The sequence below is a fragment of the Macrobrachium rosenbergii genome, chromosome 6 (genome assembly GCF_040412425.1).
Source record: "Macrobrachium rosenbergii isolate ZJJX-2024 chromosome 6, ASM4041242v1, whole genome shotgun sequence".
NCBI lineage: Eukaryota > Metazoa > Arthropoda > Malacostraca > Decapoda > Palaemonidae > Macrobrachium > Macrobrachium rosenbergii.
Genome location: NC_089746.1, coordinates 23,031,690 through 23,054,350, shown reverse-complemented (window position 1 = coordinate 23,054,350; position 22,661 = coordinate 23,031,690). Strand labels below are relative to the sequence as shown.

Genomic DNA, 22,661 nt, shown 5'->3' with positions numbered 1-22,661 from the left:
CAAATTTTATTAATTTTGTTTCGAAATATTCATAATATTGATATAAAATTATCTAAAATAAAAAATAATCTGAAATGCAAGATCACATAGTAGCTTCTAGAATAGGCCCTTCAGTAAGCATAATGAACAAATGGTTGAATAATTCGGGGTAACTTGTGTTCTCAAATAACATAAAATGCCTGTCGTAATATGGGATTAATACGTAATTTTTTCAAGTACTAAAAATGCTAAAACAAATATGTATGAAAATCATGTTACTTGGAATATGTACACAACAGGTGCTTGTTGCATCACACCAGTTCATTAAGCTCACTGAGTGTGATTATCTCGAAGCTCCCAGCGTCCTTTTAGTTGAGGATCGTCTGCTTCTTTGCCTTAGGAAATCACCCGGTGCGACACATTGTTAGTTCTCGGGTTGCCTTTGATTAGATAACCTTCAGAATTCAAGATTTTCAGGTAAGAAAAATGCTTGTTTTTAATATTTTTCGTTGTATGCAGATACATTTTATGTAATTTGTTCCATGGCGTACATGTTAACTTGTAAAAAGGTTGGTATTTGTCATGTTTCCACACCGGTTTGCTAAATGCACATGGTTGTGTGCCTAGCCCCCGTGATACGAACGTAAACTTGACTTCGTGCCATAGATTTCCTCTTTATTTTTTACTAACTATGGCGACTGGGTGAAGTGGTGAAACAATATCTTAGACATAACAGCACAGCTTGTATGTCTTAGTCCCGGGTTATGTTAGGAGACTAAATCATTGGCTTAAATGACTGGTGGCATCAATGCCGTACATTGATGAAACGACTAAAATCCCTGATCAGGGTAGACCGTTCCCCGACTAAGTCATTTGGCTTGGTGTACCCTCCCTCCACCAGCGGGGTGTTATTTAATGACAGCAAATGTTTAGGGGTGGTCACCTTGACAAATTGTTACTGTAGCTTCTAAACTAACATAATAGCCTGTAACTTTTGTAGTTAGGCGTAAGTACCCTCATGAATTTAATCTACCCCCACCCGTCTGTTTGCTGTACCCTACATTCTTTATTTTTAGCCAGTGATCTGGCCTAGGTTCCCCTTTAACTAGCCTAGAGTAGGCATTTTGGAGGACATGACACCTTATGAGACTTAATTTTACCTAACCTTACCTTGGACTCTGTGCTTCACCCAACCCCTCCAAGGTGCTTCACCCAACCCCTCCAAGTCAGCTGTAATGCCCCTGCATACTACCTTAGCTGAGCCTTACCTAACCCAATACCCTCCCACACCCTTACATCAATATACTACCCCTTACTAAGCATATAGGGTAGAATGCAGTCATGAATTACTATTGGGATGGGTCTCGCAATGTCAGGACACAGTGTGCAAAGTTAGGCTTTGGTAAAGGTAAGTCTGATCACATTATATTCTCTCAAAGGCCAACAGTATCCTTGGTCCCCTACTCTTCATTCATTCCATAGGTATAGTTGACTAAAAAAAAAGGGTAAAAGATTGGCAGGAATCTCATAGATTGGGTCTTGTGAAGGGAAATCGGGGGTAAAATTGGTGATGATGTATGGCAAGAATGGATTTTTTTATAAGCTTAGACAGAAAGCATGATAAAAGCAGCTTTTGGGTGAAATGGAGGTATTGGGCAGTAGTATGCGACAATAAATTAGAATGCAAACAGGGCATATAGGAGGAGGAGCAGAAGCTGGAGCAAACATGATGATGCAGAGGTGGGTGAGAGGCAGGTATATGAAGAAATTATTAGTGCTAGAATGGTAAAGACACTGACCTGATGAAAGACAAGATTCAGCTGGTTTAGGCATATAGGCTAAGGATGAGTGTTGATGGAGAAGCAGAGATGGCTTGGATGAAACCTAGACTATTATGGGAAGAAAGTTGAGAGGAAGGCAAAGGTTTAGAGGACATGGTGGAGATACTTTTAATAAGAAAAATTGTAGAAGCGCCAAAGCAGCTGACTGATTTTTACGATGTTACTGTTGTTATGAGTATTTATTAGTTTTGATACTGATTTTGTTCATTTTAATTCTTTCAGGGGTAAGTTGAACAAACTGTAAAGTACTTTGCTCAGATATTTGCGCTTAAGGTATGGCTGTATACAGTACACTAAGTCTGGATGACCTAGGGTATTTATCGTCAGAAAAATTTTGGAGTGTATTTGCTTGATAATCAATGTTGTACATATTTTTAGTAGGTTTGGTTACTGTGACAAAACTCTTGTGAGACAAAGTGTAGCAAGTTTCTGGTGTCGTCGTGTGACGTGGGCTTAAAAAAAACTGTATTGTTATTCTTACATTTTTGGATCATTTTTAATCATCAGTATTTTCATAGGTTAGCTACTGTATATTTCTGCGTAAAAACGATCTTAAATTGCAAAATTCACCCCTGAAAAGTGGGGTCGTCAAGTGATGTTTTATCAGTAGGCTATCCTCAGCTGCAGTGTAGTAGCCACTGTCATATAAGAAAAGGTACACATTATGAAATAAACTGATAATAAAGGTAATTAAACAATTTTTACCTTATATATTATTGGCATATCTTCATAATAAATATCCTATTCGCAGAATAATTCCAAATCAATGAAATCAACTTTTATTGATGTGAGGCCAGCTGACAAAATAAAGACATTGATTTATGGTTGTGTGCTCAGAGCAACCATTATCTTTTGGTAATCTTTCAGAAATGTTAATGGTAGTGTAATTATGGTAGTAATAATGTTTATGGTAAAACATAATATTCATTTTTCATTAAAAATTCATTATCATTTCGGTGGTAAATAACTGTTTAGAACGATTCAGTCATACAAACGATAATTATCGTACATTATCGTATTGTTTGGAATTGGCAATGAAACAAAAGTAGGCTAATACAGTAAAACCATTTCTACCTTATATATGTATTATTGGCATATCTTCATAATGAGCAGCATGTTTGAGGATAATTCCATATCAGTGAAATCAGCTTTTATATATGTAACAAGGCCAGCTGACAAAATGTAAATGTTGAGTTATGGTTGCACTCACAGCAATCTTTATCTTGTGGTAACCATTTAGAAATTTTAATGGTAGTGTAATTACAGTAGTAATAACATTAAGGGTAACATAATATTAATTTTTCATTAAAAATTCATTATCAGTTTGGTAGTAAGTAACTGTTTAGAGTAATTCAGTCACACGAACGATAATTATGTACAATAATTATTGTACATTACCATATTGTTAGGGGTTGTTTGTGATTGGCGATGAGACATAAACAAAATGATGTTTTCCTTTAGGCGACGTGTGTAGGAAAAACATGATATAGAATCTGCTTTGTTATTTTGTTTACTTTAAATTTCTAAGGATACAGTAAGTAAAATAGCATTTGTAATAACATCTTTACATAACCAGTATTTCAAAAGATAACTGTTGTTGCAAAAGCTAGCCTACATACCGATGGTTTTGTAATTTAGCTGTCCTGTTATACTACAGATATAAATTAGTGAAAATTTGTCGTAAATTTTTACCTCATATTATACACGGAAATATACAGTATGTCTGCGTGGATAGCTAGGATTTTTGGGATAGCCCAAAGGTAGCATAACTTTGGCTAACAAAGTTGCTATTCCTTGGACTGCACTTTGGAATGAGTTGCACTCCTTTGAACCTGTCTGGAAATAATTGTTGGGTTGTTGTATTTCGTTGCTGTATCTCCCTGGTTTCTATTTACCTTCCTGCTCATATTTTTTCTCATCCATCTTCCCTTGCAAACATTTTGAAACTTTTATGAGTTTCTGCAGATTCTCTTCACCAACCCCAGTGAGCAGAGTATTAAATTATCTATAAATATCAATGATTCCACAGTCATTCAGGAATTTTCTAATATCACAGCTTTGCTCCTACAGGTTGACCATCACTAATCCGGCAATCAGTAGTCCGGAACAATCAGTAATCCGGCACAAATTTCTGCTACAGTAATTTCCGTTTCCGCACTAATTTTCAAATTTCCCAGGTCGCGCAAACTCGCTCGCCGGCCACTTCGATTTGGTGGCGCAGTCTGCTGCCTCAACAAACTCGAGGTGTTTGAAAACACAGGCATGCTTTTGCTGTTCCATTTTTTACATTTATTACCTGTATTGTCTTTTGGCCTACGCTATGGTATATCGTATAGGCTACATATACAGTGGCCTAGCCTACATTATACTAAACTATTCACATATTAACAGTATTATACAAACATCAACATAACGAATGTGCATCTTTTTCATGGATCTTTTAAAAAGTTATGCTTTACTACATTGTATCCAATTGCATATATTCTCATATTGCTTTTTTATTATAAATTGCGATCAATGTTTTGTTTTTGGAATCGATAACGCGGTGTTTATTTTGCCGCATTTAACTCAGTTTAGAGAGCTTTTCTTGCTTCTAGTAAGCGTAAATGAAGATATTTTTTTTTATTTGGGACAAGGATATTTTTCGTTATACGAAATGTTTTTAAATCGAAATATAACTTAAATACGTTTCGTCGTGAAATTAATTTAGCTATTTTTTTTCGTTAATATGTGACGTTCGTGGCCGTTTTGGGGGCATGTTTGTTTTGTGTAAGAAAAAAATCAAGATTCCGTTCGCTATTTTCTCTTGAATTTATCATAATACGAGGTTTACGTATTTATCTTTTATCGGCGTGAAAACAGCAGTAATTTGTATTCTTTCATGCCCAGTAGTTTTGATTAAAATACATTCTCCAATTTTATATACGGTCAAGTTTCATCCATGTTGCCGATGCACGATAATCTATAGTCATTAGCAGCTTGAACATTGCTTCCTCAGCTTCAGCTACAACTTGCAGCTTAAAGTTACTGCAGCAGTATATTTCCTTGCCGATCTTTTCTCCAAAGCGAATGAGGTTATAGTGTAAAAAATATATTAGTCCTATTGTACTGTTAACATCATTTGTAACATAACTACAGTAATTGTTTAACCGTATGGTGGTTGAAATACAAGCATAACAGTTGTTATCCGCGACGATTATTAGCAAAACAACAGTTTCCCGTTCGGTTGTTTATGGCTGTATGCATTTACGCAAGAGTATAACGTTACTAACAATACTTTTATCATTCTCTTTTACCTTTTTAACTAGCAGATGGAATAAAGAGATGGAGGAAAAGAAGTTGTTTTCTCTCACTGCCTGCGCCTGTGCGAAATCTAAAAATATTTCCTAAATATTTTCGTATCAGTATTAATTGCTAACCCCATCGTAAACTCGAAATATCATAAGTCGAATTATCGTAACTTGAGCACTACCTGTATTTGATAATTGTCTTTTCTTTATTAACCAACTTGTACTGATTTATGGGATATTTTAATTCTAGGATGAGGTGCTTAGTTACTGGGTTTCGTGTATTCTAGCCTAATAAATGGTTAATCCGGCACCCTCTAGGTCCCAATGATGCCGGATTAGTGATGGCCAACCTGTACAGCTTTTTTTGTTTTAGATCACAAAGTCTATGAAGGTATTGAACATCCACAGAAAAGTACACCTTTGTTACAGACCCACTTTTATATTGAACCAGTAACTCCTGTCAGTAGTTTACAATACAGTCTCCAAATTTGTGATAAAACGTAAATTGCTGTCAATAACTTTTCCTGTGTACTGTACCTTCTCAACACCTCCCATATTGATAAAATCAGTGCAGCCAGTTTTTGGTGAATTATCCTTCTTTTACTCGAATACTGCTTTCTGGTGTGGATGTCTGTTTCTGCCATAGATTTATCTCAAAGCTAGAGTGGTTCATGGTGGTAGGTTTTACCGTTGACGGATGGTCTCTGTCAGTTTTTCATAAGTTGTATTTTAAGCGATCTTTCACTTTCACAATTATTCCCTGATCCCACTTTCCTGCCGAGAGCAATTAGGTTTGCTGAATAGCAGCACTGATGTGCAGTAAATTTGCTTTGCTGTCAAACTTCACAGTTCCAGAGGTCATCATTCCTCACACTGTTGGACTGTGGAACAGTCTCCCTGAGGATGTCGTGTAATGGGAACTTCAAAAGTTCAAGTGAAGATGCATTTTATTACTACCTTAATACAGTTCTCTTTACATTTTAATAATTTGCATTTTTATTTATTTATTAGTTTAATTTATTTTTTCTCCTAATAAGTGAGATTTCTTTCTGTTTTCCTCTGTACCTCCTCTTGTATCTTTCTAATGAACACCATATTCTTTGAAGCTTGAATTTCAAGACAATTTCCCCTGTGGGCTTATTCCATATGAATAAGGTTCATTTTCTGAATATTAATAATAATATCCACTCTGTCATAAGCTTTTTCTTTTTATTTTACTTACATAACTGTTTTAGTATCAAACACTGAATCCACACACCCTCTTTAGCAATTTTTTTAAGAGGCCTTGAACAGGAAAAAAGTGTGGGTTGTTGATTCACATGCAGGCACAAGCATTATTTTATGCCAGAAGTAAAAAATTTTGTCCCATGTCCAAAAAACTATGGTGGTTATTGTTACCAAATTAACTATGTTGTTTTAAAAATTATTTGCTACACAACTCCTCGTCCCAACTTACCACTGTCATCCATTACAGTTATGGACAATGCCTCTCCACATCCAGTAAAAATACACACAAGGAGGAGGTGACAATTTAAAAGTGGTTCATAAAAATTGGGGGAAATTCCTGAAGATCTCTTACATGAAAATTGGGGAAATTCCTATCATTAGTATGTCTTCAAAGTCATTCATCTTTCACCTTGCCACCATCATTATAACCCATAGAACTTGTCTAGGGCCAGGTAAATAACTATATAGCAAGGAAGAATAATTTTGTAATGGCAAGGGACTTTTAAATAAAGCAGTAACTGAAGTAAATGCTGTAAGGCATGCTGAAGTGTTAGTTTTGAGTGGAAAGAAAGATACTGGGGAATTCATTGACATACAGTATATAATTGAACTGGATTCTTATAGTAAAATCCATGTGAAATCAAACTTTGCATGCCATCATACAATATGCATGTAAATGTGCAATCATTATACTGTATTTCTTTGCATACAGTGCATATATATATATATATGCAAACTAGCTTACAATAGTGTGTCAGTCCAGGAATTGGTCAAAGTGCGTACTTACGTTATGTTGTAAAGAATAAGCCCTTCATAAAGAAAAATGTAAAAATCCATGTTCATTGTAAAAGAAAAAAAAAATCAAATACATTAAGCACATACAGTGCTGTACATTGAAACCAGTTTGTTTTCCTTTTAGGTGATGAATGGTTAATAGAATGTAGTGAGGAATTGCAAAAATGCAATTCTGCAAATGCTATGTAATTTTAGTGCTAAAGAAAATAATTGCCTGACAAAGTATTCCTGCACACAAGTGATGAGTGTTTGTGTGCATGTATATGCATTTAAACACTTTATTATTATTATTATTTTTTTTTTTTTTTTTATTTAATATTTTATTATTATTATTTTTTTATTTTTATTTAATATTTATTTATTTATTATTTTTTTATTTATTATTATTATTATTATTATTATTATTATTATTATTATTATTATTATTATTATTATATCCTATAGGGAGTGCAATGAAAGAAATTTGTCAGAGAAACAAAAATATATGCAGTAATACTATTCATTAAGAAAACAAAATACAGGAAATGACAGGTGTGAGACAAAACCCAAAACAGGGAGTAACAGTTGCTTTGAAAGATTTAAAGGAATAGAGGGCTATGCATTGCCGTTCCCTTTACATGGCTAGTTACAACAGTACATAGATGGATACCAGAAAATATTCAAGGTTTGTGATGTGCACTGTTATTGATATTATTATTTTTGCTGTTTCAGAATGTACCGTGCAGCTTCACTTTTAAGAGCACCTGTTACTAGGAATGCTACAAGGCATTTGATTAACAGACAGTATGCCAAAGATGTCAAGTTTGGCTCAGAAGTGCGGGCCCTTATGCTGCAAGGGGTTGATGTGCTCACTGATGCTGTAGCGGTAACCATGGGACCTAAGGTTTGTATCTACCTGTGAGCCATTAACAAACTGAGTCATAGCTATTGTTTAAAAATCAACTGTTCCAGTTATTGTCCTCATTTGTATTATGTACATTTGAAAATTGAATTAGAAACTTTAAAGTTCTTCAGAAATAAAAGCTGTAAAGGCCCTTGTTGTTGATACCAATTACAGTACAGTACTTCAACCAGACCACTGAGGTAATTTACCCGGCTCTAGTAGGGCAGGCCCAAAGGATTTGCTTTTATTAATAATGAAGTGTAGATTTTATTGACTAAATTACATCTTTTTAAATATTAGATATTGATTAAATTACTGCTTTTTGAATATTTTGTAATGGTTAATTAAAAATTATGCAGATTCTGACAAAATTTCTTCAGTTGATTTTATTTGGGATTAAAGTTACCTACTATTAAAGATAGCCTATGCTGTATCACCTCACCGGTAGGCAAGTCGGCATTCCAGCAAAAGAAAAGATCAAATGGCTATTCAGATAACTGCCTAGTACACTTGTTCTCCACCAGTTGTTTTTCAAATGTTTTAGCTCTTGTCAGGGTTCTCCTTTGCCATTGCACATAGAAGTGTGTTGGTATTTCGTGGTTTTGACTATTTGCTGCTTTCACTATACTGTACATTTATTTTTCGTAGGATGCCTTCCAATAGAATCAAGGCTAAGAATGACAGCCTCTGTAGGAATGATTAGGCTATGTGGTTAACAGGATTTTGAAGATTCAGGTAGATACAACATTGTCTGAGGTGATCTTGAGATTGGCTGTGAGGAAAGTAGGGGTTTTCTAAGGTACTAGAGCTAAAGTTCATTAGTACAGGGAGAGAAGGGAAGCAGATTGCAAAAGCAGATAGTTAGGTTGGGTCATAAATCTGTCATTTCCTCCCTTCTCCAGGTCCTTTGTCTGTAGTTATTCTTACTCAGACTTGGCTTTTTCCTCTGCTGATGCTTTAGCTAATACTGAGACTTTATCTTCAGCTCTGCCTTACGTTCCCCTTCGGTTTAGGAAAAACATATTGAGAAGTTAGAACAGGATGTAAACCCGATTTTGGTCAATAAAAGTTTTGTCTGAAATTACGTTAGGGAACCGTTCAGTCCCCTCAGTGTGTTGGTACCCTCGCTTGTCTGCAGCCCAAGCTTCCAGGGAACTGGGTCGGTTGTCTGGGTAATGTGGTTCAGTGCCCTCTGTCACCTGCCTCTTGTTTTTCATTCTCTGACCCTTGTTTAATCTTCTAGCAGAAAGATCTTTTTGGTAAACATTAATCTTCGCAATGTTTGCAACTTCTAGTTGTTAGCACTGGTATGACAAGCTTTATAGGTAAGACAATGTTATGTTGACTCAGTCAATTATTAAACCAATTTCTTACATCTACTTCTTCTAAATCCTTTTCTGGTATTCATTTCTCCCTGAAGTGCACTTGTTCATTTCTTTAGCTGTCAACGAGTATATGCCTCCTTCCTCTAGTAACCTGTTAAGCATCACATTTTCTCGCATGCAAAGCAGTCATGTGGTCTATGCTAGTGTCCGTGTTTTTTTTTTATACATTGATACAGTATTTATTTTTATGTAAACATTACGATATTAGATAATGTAGGATAAGAAAAGATAGAAGAATTTAATTTGCAATTTTGTATCCTAAAGGTAACATGCATGAAACATAAAAGGGAAAACTATTCTTTTGTATGCCATTCCTTGAAACGTAGAGCCAGTAGAGCAATGAATGGTTTCATTTCATTTACATTTGACTTGTACCAGTTTAGTGCATGTGATATTCTAGGCCAGTGATTCCTAAACTGGAGGGGGCGCCCCCCTAGGGAGGTGCCAGAAGCTTCCAAGGGGCCGCAAGCAGAGTTGCCAGATGGTGCCAATTATTTTTTTAATTTGTGATGTCATTTACAAAATTGCCAAAAACGTTATCACTGCTTCCATATATTTTCTAATCATTATCTCAAAACATGCCAAAAATTCAAAATATAAGTCAATTTTATTTTCAAGTCTTGTTTATGAATTGTATTTTATTGTTATGATAAGTATAATAGCATACAAATAGACAACATATTGTTTGTAGATTATAGTTGACAAAAATTTCAGGGGTGGGGGGCATGGGGTCTATACATAATGCAGAGGGGGGCACAAGGCAAAAAAGTTTAAGAACCACTGTTCTAGGCAAACCATCTATATATTCAACTAGAAACTGGTTGGAAAATGTGTTTTTTCCTTTGCAATGTCCTCCTTGGTTTCGTCATCTAAAAACTCCACTGGGTTTTCCTTAAATAATGAACAATAAATTTCACACATTTGGGTGAACAAAAAGAAGTAAAGGGATTCTTCTTGTTGATTTCTGCCCAGTCACTTGGCAATGTGATGCTCAAATGTAAATTATAGTTTTCTTCATAATAGCTGGGGTGGTGAAGATCCTGATGGTTTCTACCATTTATTTTTTATAAATGTTTCTAGTGTGTTGTCTCCCAGGGTAAGTAGAATCTTTAGGTTTTTATGTCTATGTAGTATCTTTGCGGATGAGGGCAAGCTTAGCAATACAGTGGCTGTTCCAAAGAGTGGCATATCTGCAGACTGCAGTAACTACAGGCCAATCTTTGTTCTGTCTGTGCTGGCCAAAGTTGCTGAAAAACTCATTTTTATATAAGTAATTTACCAAGTAATTGCATAGCTATTAGTTTCATTTATTCTCAGTAGCTTAAATTCAAATTTTGCTGTAGTGACACCGATGTTCTGTGTAGGTGACTAGTCTCGTCCCCTAATGAGATAGTTAGGAATGACTAAGCAGAGAATCCTCAGTCTGTTTCTGTGACGTCTGGTGTTGACATCAGGTGTCGGCAGCAGCTTTTCTATTTTCACCGGTTATTAACCGGACTTCGGTGTTCAAGCCAAAAGTAGAGTAGCTTCAGCCGAAAACTTTCAGGATGAGTTATTTCCCTGTTCTGTTGTTACTAAATGGAGTCTGGTATATCAGTTTTTGCTTGTACAGTGAAAATTGCAGTTAATTGTTTAACCACTTTGCCAAGTGGCGTACTATATTATAAACATTGCTTCGTTGCCAAACTGGTATTTACGTTCGCTACTGAACTCTCTTTTTTTTTTTTTCTAGGCTTCAATAGTGAAATTACATCTTTGGTTTTTCTCACCTGTACAACAAGTAATGTAATAATGTAAAGTGTTGCCGATTAACGTAACAAAGTAAACTTTGCATTCACTACAGCGAGTAATGTAATAAAGTAAACTTTGCATACACTACGACGAGTAATGTAATAATGTAAAGTGTTGCAGAGTAATGTGGTAAAGTAAACTTTGCATTCGCTTCCATATATATCGAGTAGCGTAATAAAATGTATACATTGCATTCTTTACAGGGCCGATAATGATATACTATATCTCCATAAATCTCAAATAATGTTTGTTAGGAGTTGAGATTTGTCTGTATGATGGTACTCTGTGTACTTCAAGAATTAATTAAAATCATGTTATTACACTTTCCTTTGCAGAGAACTGAAAAAGTGTAAGGGCAGAACATAGTAGGAGAGAATTGTGCTTATTTTGGTTGCGCTGGGCTTTTGAAAGAATTAACATTCTTGACAGCCGAGGATTGGCTCCAAATACCCAGGAACGCCCACCAGCTCCCGATATCTTAGCTTACTAGATATTAGCTTGTTTGATGCCCAGTTGCCTGGCACCAATTACACCTGGGAGCACCCAGCGTCTGGCAAACCGCTCAGTGAGAAACATGCGATCAGTGGGATCCGAGTGCCCAGTGGATCCATGCCCCCAGTGGATCCATGCGCCCAGTGGATCCGAGCGCCCAGCGGATCCATGTGCCCAGTGGATCCGAGCACCCAGCGGATCCATGCGCCCAGTGGATCCGAGCGCCCAGTAGATCAGGGCGGCCCAGGGATCCAAGTGTAATCTGGCACCTACTCCCCATCCATTTTTCTCTTACTACTAGCCCCCCCACCCTTTTTGTGTGTGTGTGTGCGCGCGCGTGCCTGGTTCCCTTGCTTCCTTCCCATGCCGTTGCCAGACTTGTGTCTGGGATAACAAAAGTTAACCTTGAAATAGTGAAGTGGTGTGCAGTGGAGGAGGTGTCTACTTGTCCCCCAATGCTCCTAGACGGAAAGTCCCTGTCAAACTCCCCTTGCAAACCTGGGAGGAGACAAAGGGGAAGTCCAAGGGAGGTCGGGGGGTTTCACACGGGTGATTTCCCCCTCAGCCGAGCCTGTTGCTGTCCCAGGTATCAGCAGACAGCCACTGGCAAGGCGTCTTGTTGGATGTGAAGTGGAGGAGGTGACTATCCGGCCCTATGGGATTTCATAAACCCAGTCCCTGTCAAACTCCCCTGCAAACCTGGGAGGAGGCATACTGTGGTCCATGTGAGTCCAAAAGGGTTTTGCCCCCTGATAGTTACCCGTTCCTGTGTGTCTTCTCCAGCAGAATTACCTCGTTCTTCAATAGGAGATTGTAATTAGAGAGGATGTTGTGGAGCAGGTGTTGGTAATTCACTGGAATTTTATCTCCGACTCTTTCCTAGCACTATAGGCAGCCAGATATTTCTGCCCAGTGTTGGACTTATTGAGACAGCAACTTCGTGTGTCCGTCCCTATTCTTGGTTTTTCCAGCATGGTTTTAGTGACTTTCCAAAAGAATGATTGAATGTTTCGGTGTACGTGCAAGATGCAATTTCCTTATATCAGAACACCCCCAGTCACACAGGTTCCTTGGCTGTGTATTTGTAGGGAAAGTATTGCTGTTCAAGTCACATTATTTTGGTTTGTATGCATCACCTCTGGTATTCACAAGGAATTTGTTGCCCATTGGCAAATGGTGTCATCTTTAGGAGCAAGAATTCTTTTATACTGAATCGGCTGTTTCAAGTCTCCCAACTTTGTCGACAGTATTCCGAAGGCCAGTGATCTGTTGCTTCACCTCATTCAGTCTCTGGACATTATGATTTTTAGTCAGCTTCCCCAACTCTTCCCCAGTCCATTCCTTATCTGATTTTTAGTAAGCTTCCCTAACTCTTCCCCAGTCCATTCCTTATCTGGTGATTAGGTTATACTTTTGCAATGTGCCAGCTTTTCTGTCAGGAGATTAATAGGCACTTCATGGTTCTCAAAGAATTTTATCTCTTAAGAAAGCTTCTTACACAGTAGTGGGTTTCTTTGTTAGGGAACATGACCTCTCTGGAGAATTTGTCAGAATAATCTGGGACAATTGCAACTTATGGCAAACATTAATTAAACTTTTAAGTAAATCCAGGACCATCTCGCCAGGTTATGTAGGAGGGACACCAAAATGAGAGTTAACAACTTTACTGTATTCTTAAACTTACATCCAGGTTTTGTTTTTTCCCCTCAGTCTTGGAGCATAAAATAAAGTTATAACAAGTGTCATTCCACTGACTCACAATATGCCATAGAGTAATGAATATTACACCCAGTAAACCTTGAGATGTCAGGGTGGTGGAAAGACCATCGAAGATTCCAGGTACGTTTATCCCAGAGTGCTCGAACTCTTGGCTGCATGGATGAGTTTCTACAACACAACCACTTGGTCAGAAACTTTCCAGTGAAGATGAACAGCATAGTACAGGTACTGGTTTTCTAGTTCATTCCGTGGAAGGACAGTGTGTGTGTTTGGCAATTGAGGATTCAGGAAGGACAAGCCTGTCTACCGAGTGGTCATTACAGTGCATCCGTGAGTGACGGCTGCTGTGGAATGGAGGAATGCTCAGTTGTGGACTTATAAGCATGCGGATGAACAGGAACGACCAGTCTACTATTAGTACTCCTTTGAGGGCCCTCAGGCTTGAGCCATGGATTCATTTCCTCAAGTTTGGCCCAATTTAGACTCATGCCTTCCCCATTTATTTACTCTTAAGGAAAGTATTGAATAAATTTCGAGTAAAAGAATTATCAGTGGCTCCAGTAACCTCAGAGAGAATGATTTTTGGACTTGATAGCACTCTTGGTAAATGTCTCATATTCTCCCATTAAGGGGAAATCAACTCTAACTAGAGAATTCCATGCAGTTTCACTAACTTTCGGATCCCACACCTGCTGCTTGGAGATGATCAACCATCTCCTCCCAATAAGGGAATTTTCAAAGGTAGCACAGATTTTATCCTTGAGTGGAAAACAACCATGGCCTTGTATCAAGCAGAGGTTTGTATATTGATCTGGGTGGGTAAATGAATTTTGAGCACCTGAACTGTGTAGACATCAAAGTTTCTGCACTTTCTGAGACATAGTGAGTTTTTCACTGTCTACTCCTTCCTGTATGGTGGGATAGTGCTGTCAGTGCACATCACTTGTTGCACTGTAGGCATTTCTTAGTCTTTGCAGCATCCCTTCATCTGGCTGCAACCTCTTTCATTCCTTCTACAGTACTTCCATTCATATTCTCTTTCTTCAGTCTGACTTTCCACATCTCTAATAATTGTTTCATAGTGCAACTGCGAGGTTTTCCTCCTGTTACACCTTTCAAACCACCATACAGTCAGTTGCCTTTTTCAGCTCAGAATGACCTATAGGTCCCTGCGCCTTGCCTTTGGCCTAAATTCTGTATTCTGTTCTCTGTTCTGTCTATTTTCAAGGTTATAGGTACATGCTTTCCTCGGTATTGCGTCATGTGCAATTGGATATGGCTAATGATCAGCACCGTCAGGTGTTGATCAGTTGAAAGTGAAGCCCCTACAACTCCATATCAATCTCTGTGGAGTTTACAGTTATAAAAATTTATCTGCTGATTGTTTTGAGTTTCTGGAATTACTTCTTTGAAGTATCTACTGTGAAACTCTTTGTTAGCACTATCGACAGTTAAAACCGTAAGTTTACTACAAGCACTCTCTTGAAGCTGTTGTAGAGGGGAATGCTATTTTATCTTTTTGCCTTAGAGCTGAGAATGGTGTTAAGGCAAAGTTTTTGTAATAACTGAAGAATTTCAAATTGAACCACTATGGTGGGGAAGAAGAGGAAACATATCTCTCTCCTGTTAGGGCCGTTAAAATTTACCTAGATAGGTTAAGCCTGGAAGAAGTAAAGTTAACCTTTTGTTTTGTTGTTCTCATAAACCTAGAACATTTTTGTCTAAGGTTAAGCCTGGATGAGGCAAAGTTAACTTTTGTTTTGTAGTTATATTGTCTTTGTCAAAGGTTAAGCTTGGAAGAGGCAAAGATAACCTTTTGTTTTGTGGTTATAGAAGGCTAGAATGTCCATCAAAGAATACAAGGTTCTCTGTGACGTATTTGATTAGGCTAGCGCATGAGAACTAGCTCCATACCTTGTACCTTTGTTGAAGGTTAAACATTCATAATGTAAGTCTGGTTATGAGTTTTATGACAAATTTGTTGCTTGAGGATGTGATTAATGCAGCGCAGTAGAAGTGCAGTTCGGCTTTTGCCGCTGACTACCTTAAGTATGCAGAATCATGTCTGAAAATGGTAGAGCCCTTCGTCCACTTCCAGTAGTGGGTAGTCTTTTCCTAAACTGAACAATGAGCAATCTTTTAGCTGTTGTACATCCTGGTTTTTTATATTTTGGGGAGCATGAAGGTACATATATAATATAGGAGTGTACCTGTGTATTGTAAAGGTATTTAATTTTAGTTGACTGTTGTTTTTTAGGGCTTTCCCGCAAAGCTACTCATTGCTGCACACACATACAAGAGCCTTGCTCCTTGAATGGCATCCAACTTCTGGCAGCAGTAAGATCCAGAAAGCATTCCAGATCAGGTTTTTTGGGTTTCATGAAAGAAACCTTCAGCTCAGTTGGCAGAGTGGATCTTGCCTAGCTGCCCAACCTCCCCACTACTTAGTGGGTTGTCAAGGAGAAATCTGACAAGCAAGACATTCAAAACACATCAGGTGGAATACAGGTGTAATAGACAGTCATTTGAACTCTCCTGTCAACAGGGAGATATACTATACCATAAGCTATCTTTAACAGTAGGTAAGTATCCAAATAAGTTTTATTTTTTATAAGTTTGCAGAAAATGTTTTAACTGTTGGTGTACAGTTCAACCTCTAAAATCCAGGAACCTTGGGGCCAGGCCACTGCTGGACCACAGAAAATCTTGGAATATAGAATACACCCCTAAAAAATTAAGCCCCTATGGAAACAGTCTTGTAAGCTAATTCCATATACAAATAGCCTAGCTGCTGACTTAGCGGTACTATTTGGCCAAGTTCTGACACCACTTTTTATTATTTTATTACTCATATATTTTCACTTTATAATTTTATAACTTCATACTGTATAATTTTCTTTAAAATAAGTGTACATTATTTCACACATTTAGTCTACATTCCTGAGTTAGCCTAACCATAAGTCAACTATTTAACTTTTCTCAGAATCTGCAGAATATTATCAGTGACTTTCATCTCATAAATTTACTATCGTCATAATTATAGCTTTTAGTTTCTTTGTCATTTATTTTGATTGTAGAGGGTAATGAAATGACAAAAAGAATGAATTTCGGCAATCACTCAGTGCATATGACACTTCGCCGTCAAAAAGTAAACAGAGCACACCTTCATCTATTGAGGAAAATAAACACTAAACATTTGCTAACGGGAGGGAAGGATAGAAACATTTTCTAATATAGATAAAGATTTATGCTTGCGCGTCTTACCTCTAGCATCATCTGATCTCATGGGTGGCATATCAAAGGGGTAAATATAGTTATATATAAAAGAAATTATCAAAACCGTATCACCTGTAAGTCTTTCAAGCACTCTAAGAGTAATGTCTCATTATTTTGATCAAAAGTTTTGACTTAGTAGACCCTTCTCAAGTGGAATCTTTAAAAAATATTTATTCCTTTAAGTTAATATCGAAAACATATTTGACTTCACACATTTTCATTACTAACAGTTGTGTTCATAAAAACAAAAGAGGTATGACATAATTTGTGATGTCAGGAAGTTGTAAACAATATGTGGCACCGCCCTCATGGCCGCTCAGCAAACTAGTGGCGGCTGATTCAAAATCAAACCTAACCACAGGAGTTCCCAGACCACAGAATACCATTGGTCAGAAGAGACTGACCAATTTTACAATGAGACAGTATTTCGTGTGGTGTTCTTATTGTTATGATGAATTCCATAATCCTCCATAATCCATCATTCGGGTAAATAGAAGTAAATTATATTTAGTGAGGAGAAAAATAAATGGAAAGCAATTCATAAAAACAGTGGGTTTTGCCTTCAGTATTGTAAGTGCATATTTGAAAACATGCACTAACCATTATCAGTTAATAATTAGAAATTGCCAGCTACAATGGATTACAATTTCCATTATTATTTTCTACATCTGTGATATGATTTTAATCTGGTGTGTATTCATATTCATAGATTTACACAGAATCATAGGCCATCAATCAGGTTATTACTTGGTTTGGCACAGGATTGTTCACTTTTTCAGCATTGGTAAAATATAGGTTATGGCTAAATCAGGATTGTTCACCTTGTCAGCAGTGGAAAAATGTAGGTTTGGAAAACCAGGATTGTCCACTTTGTCATCAGTGGAAAAATATAGGTTATGGCAGTCAGGATTGTTCACTGTCAGCAGTGGAAAAGTATAGGTTATGGAAAAATCAGGCCAAAAGAGTTAGACATTGAAGTAGTGATCCTCAAGTGTTACATAAGATTTTACATCCATGATACTGGCAGGACTATGGTTCGACACTTTCAAAATTATTTAAAGGTCTCATAAATGTTAGTCTGACATGGTACCTCATCAGAATGAGATTATGACATGGTGCGTAATATTAAGAGTAGTACTTACTGGCTGTACTGACTTTTCTTTTTTCGTACTTCAGGGCCGCAATGTCATCATTGAACAGAGTTGGGGAAGCCCTAAGATCACCAAAGATGGTGTAACTGTGGCAAAAGCTGTGGAGCTCAAGGACAAATTTCAGAATATTGGTGCAAAACTTGTGCAAGATGTTGCAAATAACACTAATGAAGAGGCTGGAGATGGCACCACAACTGCAACAGTCTTAGCACGTACAATTGCCAAAGAAGGATTTGAGAGAATCAGTAAAGGAGCCAATCCAGTTGAAGTTAGGTTAGTACAAATTATATAATATATATTTATATATATATTCACAGGTAGTCCCCAGTTATTGGAGGGTTTGGTTATCGGCAATCCAGTTTTTTGGCACTTGTCTGGTGACGGTGATAATTAGATTTTCAGCAGCGATAACCGGATTTTCGGCACCGGTATCCACTTACCAGCGCCAGTAGCCAAAGATCGATGCTGAAATCATCATTTCTGGTTATCGGTGATTTTCAGTTACTGTCACGCCGTCGGGAACGGAACCCCCGCCAATTACCGGGGCATAAATATTTTTCTTTTTGCATTATGTAATGAAGTGGTATTTTTAAAGTGAAATTTTGACTGACTTGATGGATTAGTTAAAAGCAAGCAAGGACTCAAACTTTAGAACTGGAATACCATGGTATTTAGGCACTATCACCTGCTTATGGTTTGTAACAAAGAATACTCCAGAATCAGTATTACTAGAATTAGCTAAACCGTATTGAAAGCAGTTATATCTTAATTTTTCAAAGGGACTTCCATAAAATGTTTCAAAAGTTACATCCATGGTATACATAATTGCTGCATTGCTGTTTTATCATTATGCAGACGTGGTGTAATGCTAGCTGTTGATGCTATTGTTGCACATCTGAAAACACTATCTCGGCAAGTAACCACTCCCGAAGAAATTGCCCAGGTAGCCACTATTTCAGCCAATGGTGATAATGAAGTGGGTCAGCTTATTTCATCGGCCATGGAGAAGGTGGGTATTGGTTAGTTTTCTATCATCTTGTCAAAATATCTCATTTCATAAGCTGTACTGACAATTTTTAAATTGGCAACTCTCCAAGATATTTATGGTGATTGTTCCCTATCTTCTTGTTTCTAGTTGTAATGTATTTAGATAATGACAATGGACAGAATATATACAATAATTTATGGAGCAGTAAATTGTATATCTTTGTAGGTTGGTCGTGATGGAGTTATTACAGTGAAGGATGGCAAAACAATGAAAGATGAGTTGGAGGTATGTTATATTGTTAAGCATTATGTATATGTTAGGTTCTTGCAATTAGTCTTTGCAGGTGTTTGTTTGAAGCTATAGAATTGTAGTAAGGACTTAGGTTGCTATATAATATGGCAATACTGTATATTGGTTGCTTTAACCTGTCAAGTCATGAAGAACATATTCTGTGAAGAGTTAATCTGGATTTCATTGACAGGTCATTGAGGGAATGAAGTTTGATCGTGGCTACATCTCTCCATACTTCATTAACTCTAGTAAAGGTGCCAAAGTTGAGTTCCAAGATGCCCTGCTTTTGTTATCTGAAAAGAAGATTTCCTCCATCCAGTCAATCATTCCTGCTTTGGAACTTGCAAATGCCCAGAGGTAGATAGGAATTGTTTGTCAGTTTTTGTAGGAGGTATTGATAGATAGCTAACATTTTTCTCTTATTCTCCTCGTTTTTTTAAGCAGTAATGAGCTGGCCCCATTATAAAGAGATGGGGTTTGAACCCTAGCGAGGATGAAGTGATTGGGACATGTTCATTTCAGAGCACTACCATAGTTGCCAAAGGGATGCTGCAAAGTACCTATAGTGTAATCTAATTTGATCCATGCAGGGGTAGAGTATGTAGATAAAGGGGAGGGGTAGCCTTCATGGACGTAAACCTCACCAAATGGAGACAGGTTTTATATTGTACAATATCATCATCAGAACGATTATGTAATAGGTTTTTTGTTGGTATTATACAGTAATATGAAAGCTTGCACTATTATTGGAAGAATGATAGTGTAAGAGCTTTTGCATAGTAGTTATATGAAAGTTATTTAATATTTATTCCTAGCAATATTTTGAGTTTTACCGCCAATGTAACCCAGGTAATTTTGTCTGAGAAAATCTTTAATATCAGTGTTAATTTAGGTCATAAATTGACAAACTGAGCATGTAATCCATGATGCCAAGGTGCCTGATTTCTGTGGTAAGTATAGCTTGTCAGTTTTAAGGTACAGTATATCTACATCACTGGTAAATTGCAATAGGCCATAGGTTTCATTTGTAGTTAAGATGTAGGCAATATGTGGCATCCATTAAGTGAATCGGGTCTCGGCTTGGAGTGAAAAGTTACTCCATCTGCCCTCCCCCCCTTTATTTTTTATGTCCTTTTCCATGGTTATTTGTCTGCTACTTCCTGATCCAATTATCATTCTCTTTAAATACAAATAATTTTATTGGTCAAGTAAATCAAGATTTAGATTGGGGTGGTTTAATGTACCCAAGTAATAGTAGTGGTTTGTTGGTTAATTTTTTTGCATTTTGATGTAACAAATTATCTGGGTTTATGACCGCCAAGGAGGAGCTCTGTTTTACCAGCTGAAGAAGTCATAAGAAATTAATTTATTTTTATAAATAAGATGATGCATTTGTAAAGATTTAATATTTGATTCTTCTCTTCCAGGAAACCACTACTTATCATCGCTGAAGACATTGATGGTGAGGCACTCAGCACTCTGGTGGTTAATCGTTTAAAGATTGGTCTCCAGGTAGCAGCTGTTAAAGCTCCTGGCTTTGGAGACAACCGAAAGAATACCCTTCATGATATTGCCATAGCCACAGGGGCCATAGTTTTCAATGATGAAGCCAGCATGGTTAAGATTGAAGATGTTCAGGTAGGGTTATTTGTGAAGTAGCATGCTTAAAATTGTATAATTACCCTAAAGCACTTATGGGCACTTCTGCGGCCGATTTTATGATGCATACCATGTTTTGGTTAAATTTCTAAGTTTTGAAGGGATGCTGGTACTGTCCTCTTGTACAAAGTTGATTCCAAAAGGGGTGTAATCTCATGTTTTATTGCAATTGATTTCAGGTACATGACCTAGGTCAAGTTGGTGAGGTCCAGATCACCAAAGACGATACCCTCCTTTTGAAGGGAAGAGGTAATCCATCAGATATTAAACGTCGCGTGGGGCAGATTAAGGAACAGATAGAAGAAAGCAGTTCAGAATATGAAAAGGAGAAAATGTCCGAACGCATGGCCAGGCTGTCATCTGGTGTAGCAGTTTTGAAAATCGGAGGTTCTTCGGAAGTAGAGGTGAATGAGAAAAAGGACCGTGTAAATGATGCTCTTAATGCCACAAAGGCTGCTGTTGAAGAAGGTATTGTACCTGGGGGTGGTGTTGCCTTGCTTCGTTGTCTGCCAGCATTAGACGCGCTAACTCCAGCTAATGACGACCAAAAGATGGGTATTGAGATTGTCCGTAAAGCTGTTCAAACGCCATGTTACACTATTGCTACCAATGCAGGTGTGAATGCATCCGTTATAGTGAACAAGGTTATGGAAGCTTCTGGTGACATTGGCTATGATGCTGCTACTGGAACATTTGTGAACCTTGTTGAAAGTGGCATCATTGATCCAACAAAGGTGAGTTTGGTAATAAATTCAGTACTAATAAACCAGCAAAATTTTTGATATTGTTAAAATATGATTACTTGTAATTATAAGCATCAATGACTATCATCCTTATGGATAATTATGGTTTTAATCTATTCTCAGCTATTTGTAGCTGTGTTGGATTTTGGTATGATGCTTAGGATGTTTTTGAATTACAGGTTGTGAGGACAGCCCTTACAGATGCAGCGGGTGTTGCCTCTTTGTTGACTACTGCAGAAGCCGTTATTACAGAAATTCCTAAAGAAGAACCTGCTGGTGGCATGGGAGGCATGGGTGGTATGGGTGGTATGGGAGGAATGGGTGGAATGGGGGGAATGATGTAATGGAGTCAAGACTTAACATTGTAAAAATCTTGTGTTTATTGGGGCATCATAGAGAAAATTGCTCTCCTCCGTAGGTCTCAAAAAGAAAGTGTATGTATTTAAAATAGAAATGAAAATATTGCAGTTATCTCTGGCAGTGCAGCTTTTCATGCTGGTAATTGCAATGGCTGACATAAGCTTTCTGATTGCAGTCTTGGGGATTCAGGAGTAAATTGAATTGTTCTAAAGTAACTACATGCCCAAGTTTGTAGGCACAATTTGCATGAAAACAAATCATTCCAAGATGTACATTGATGTGCTCTTGTAAACTGACAAACGATTCACTTTTATCATCATCATCATATTCATCTCATAACTTTTATGTGAATAAATGGCCCGAATGATTAATTTTTGACAGTGAAGTATGTTGTATGTTTGTACAAAGTGTAGATATGTGGTACATATAGTTAATTTTGTTATATGGGGAATGAGCATATCTATCCCTTAATTAAAAGTTAAGATTTTTGTACTGTGTTTTCTTTTCCCATTGTTGTCTTGTTCATGCTTGATTGATAGCAGCTTCAACATTCTTGGATTATGAACGCTAATCCAAGAGGAAGGGTTTGAGATAGTCTGATGGCCAGTTGAAACTGTTCACCTTGCAGTCAAGTTGTAAGTACAATAGCTGCAGTTAAGTTGTCAATGGAATTTGGTCCAAATATGTTTAAATGTTAAAGCTGAGTGAAGTGTAGTAGGCACCGAATAATCCCGATGGGTTGCGGTGCTTGGTCTTCAAGACCTAAATTTCATAATAATCAATCATTCAAT

The 22,661-nt window shown here is 37.3% G+C and overlaps 1 protein-coding gene across 1 annotated transcript; it reads left to right on the top strand.

Annotated features, from left to right (window-relative positions):
* Window positions 1-121: 121 nt before the first annotated feature.
* Window positions 122-22,359, top strand: Hsp60A (Heat shock protein 60A). Its single transcript, XM_067105183.1, has 9 exons — window positions 122-456; window positions 7,844-8,015; window positions 17,855-18,102; window positions 18,685-18,838; window positions 19,043-19,102; window positions 19,299-19,465; window positions 20,536-20,746; window positions 20,947-21,501; window positions 21,690-22,359. Exons 2-9 carry the CDS (start codon window positions 7,845-7,847, stop codon window positions 21,852-21,854), a joined length of 1,731 nt encoding a protein of 576 aa, XP_066961284.1. The 5' UTR covers window positions 122-456; window position 7,844; the 3' UTR covers window positions 21,855-22,359.
* The last annotated feature ends 302 nt before the right edge of the window (window positions 22,360-22,661 follow it).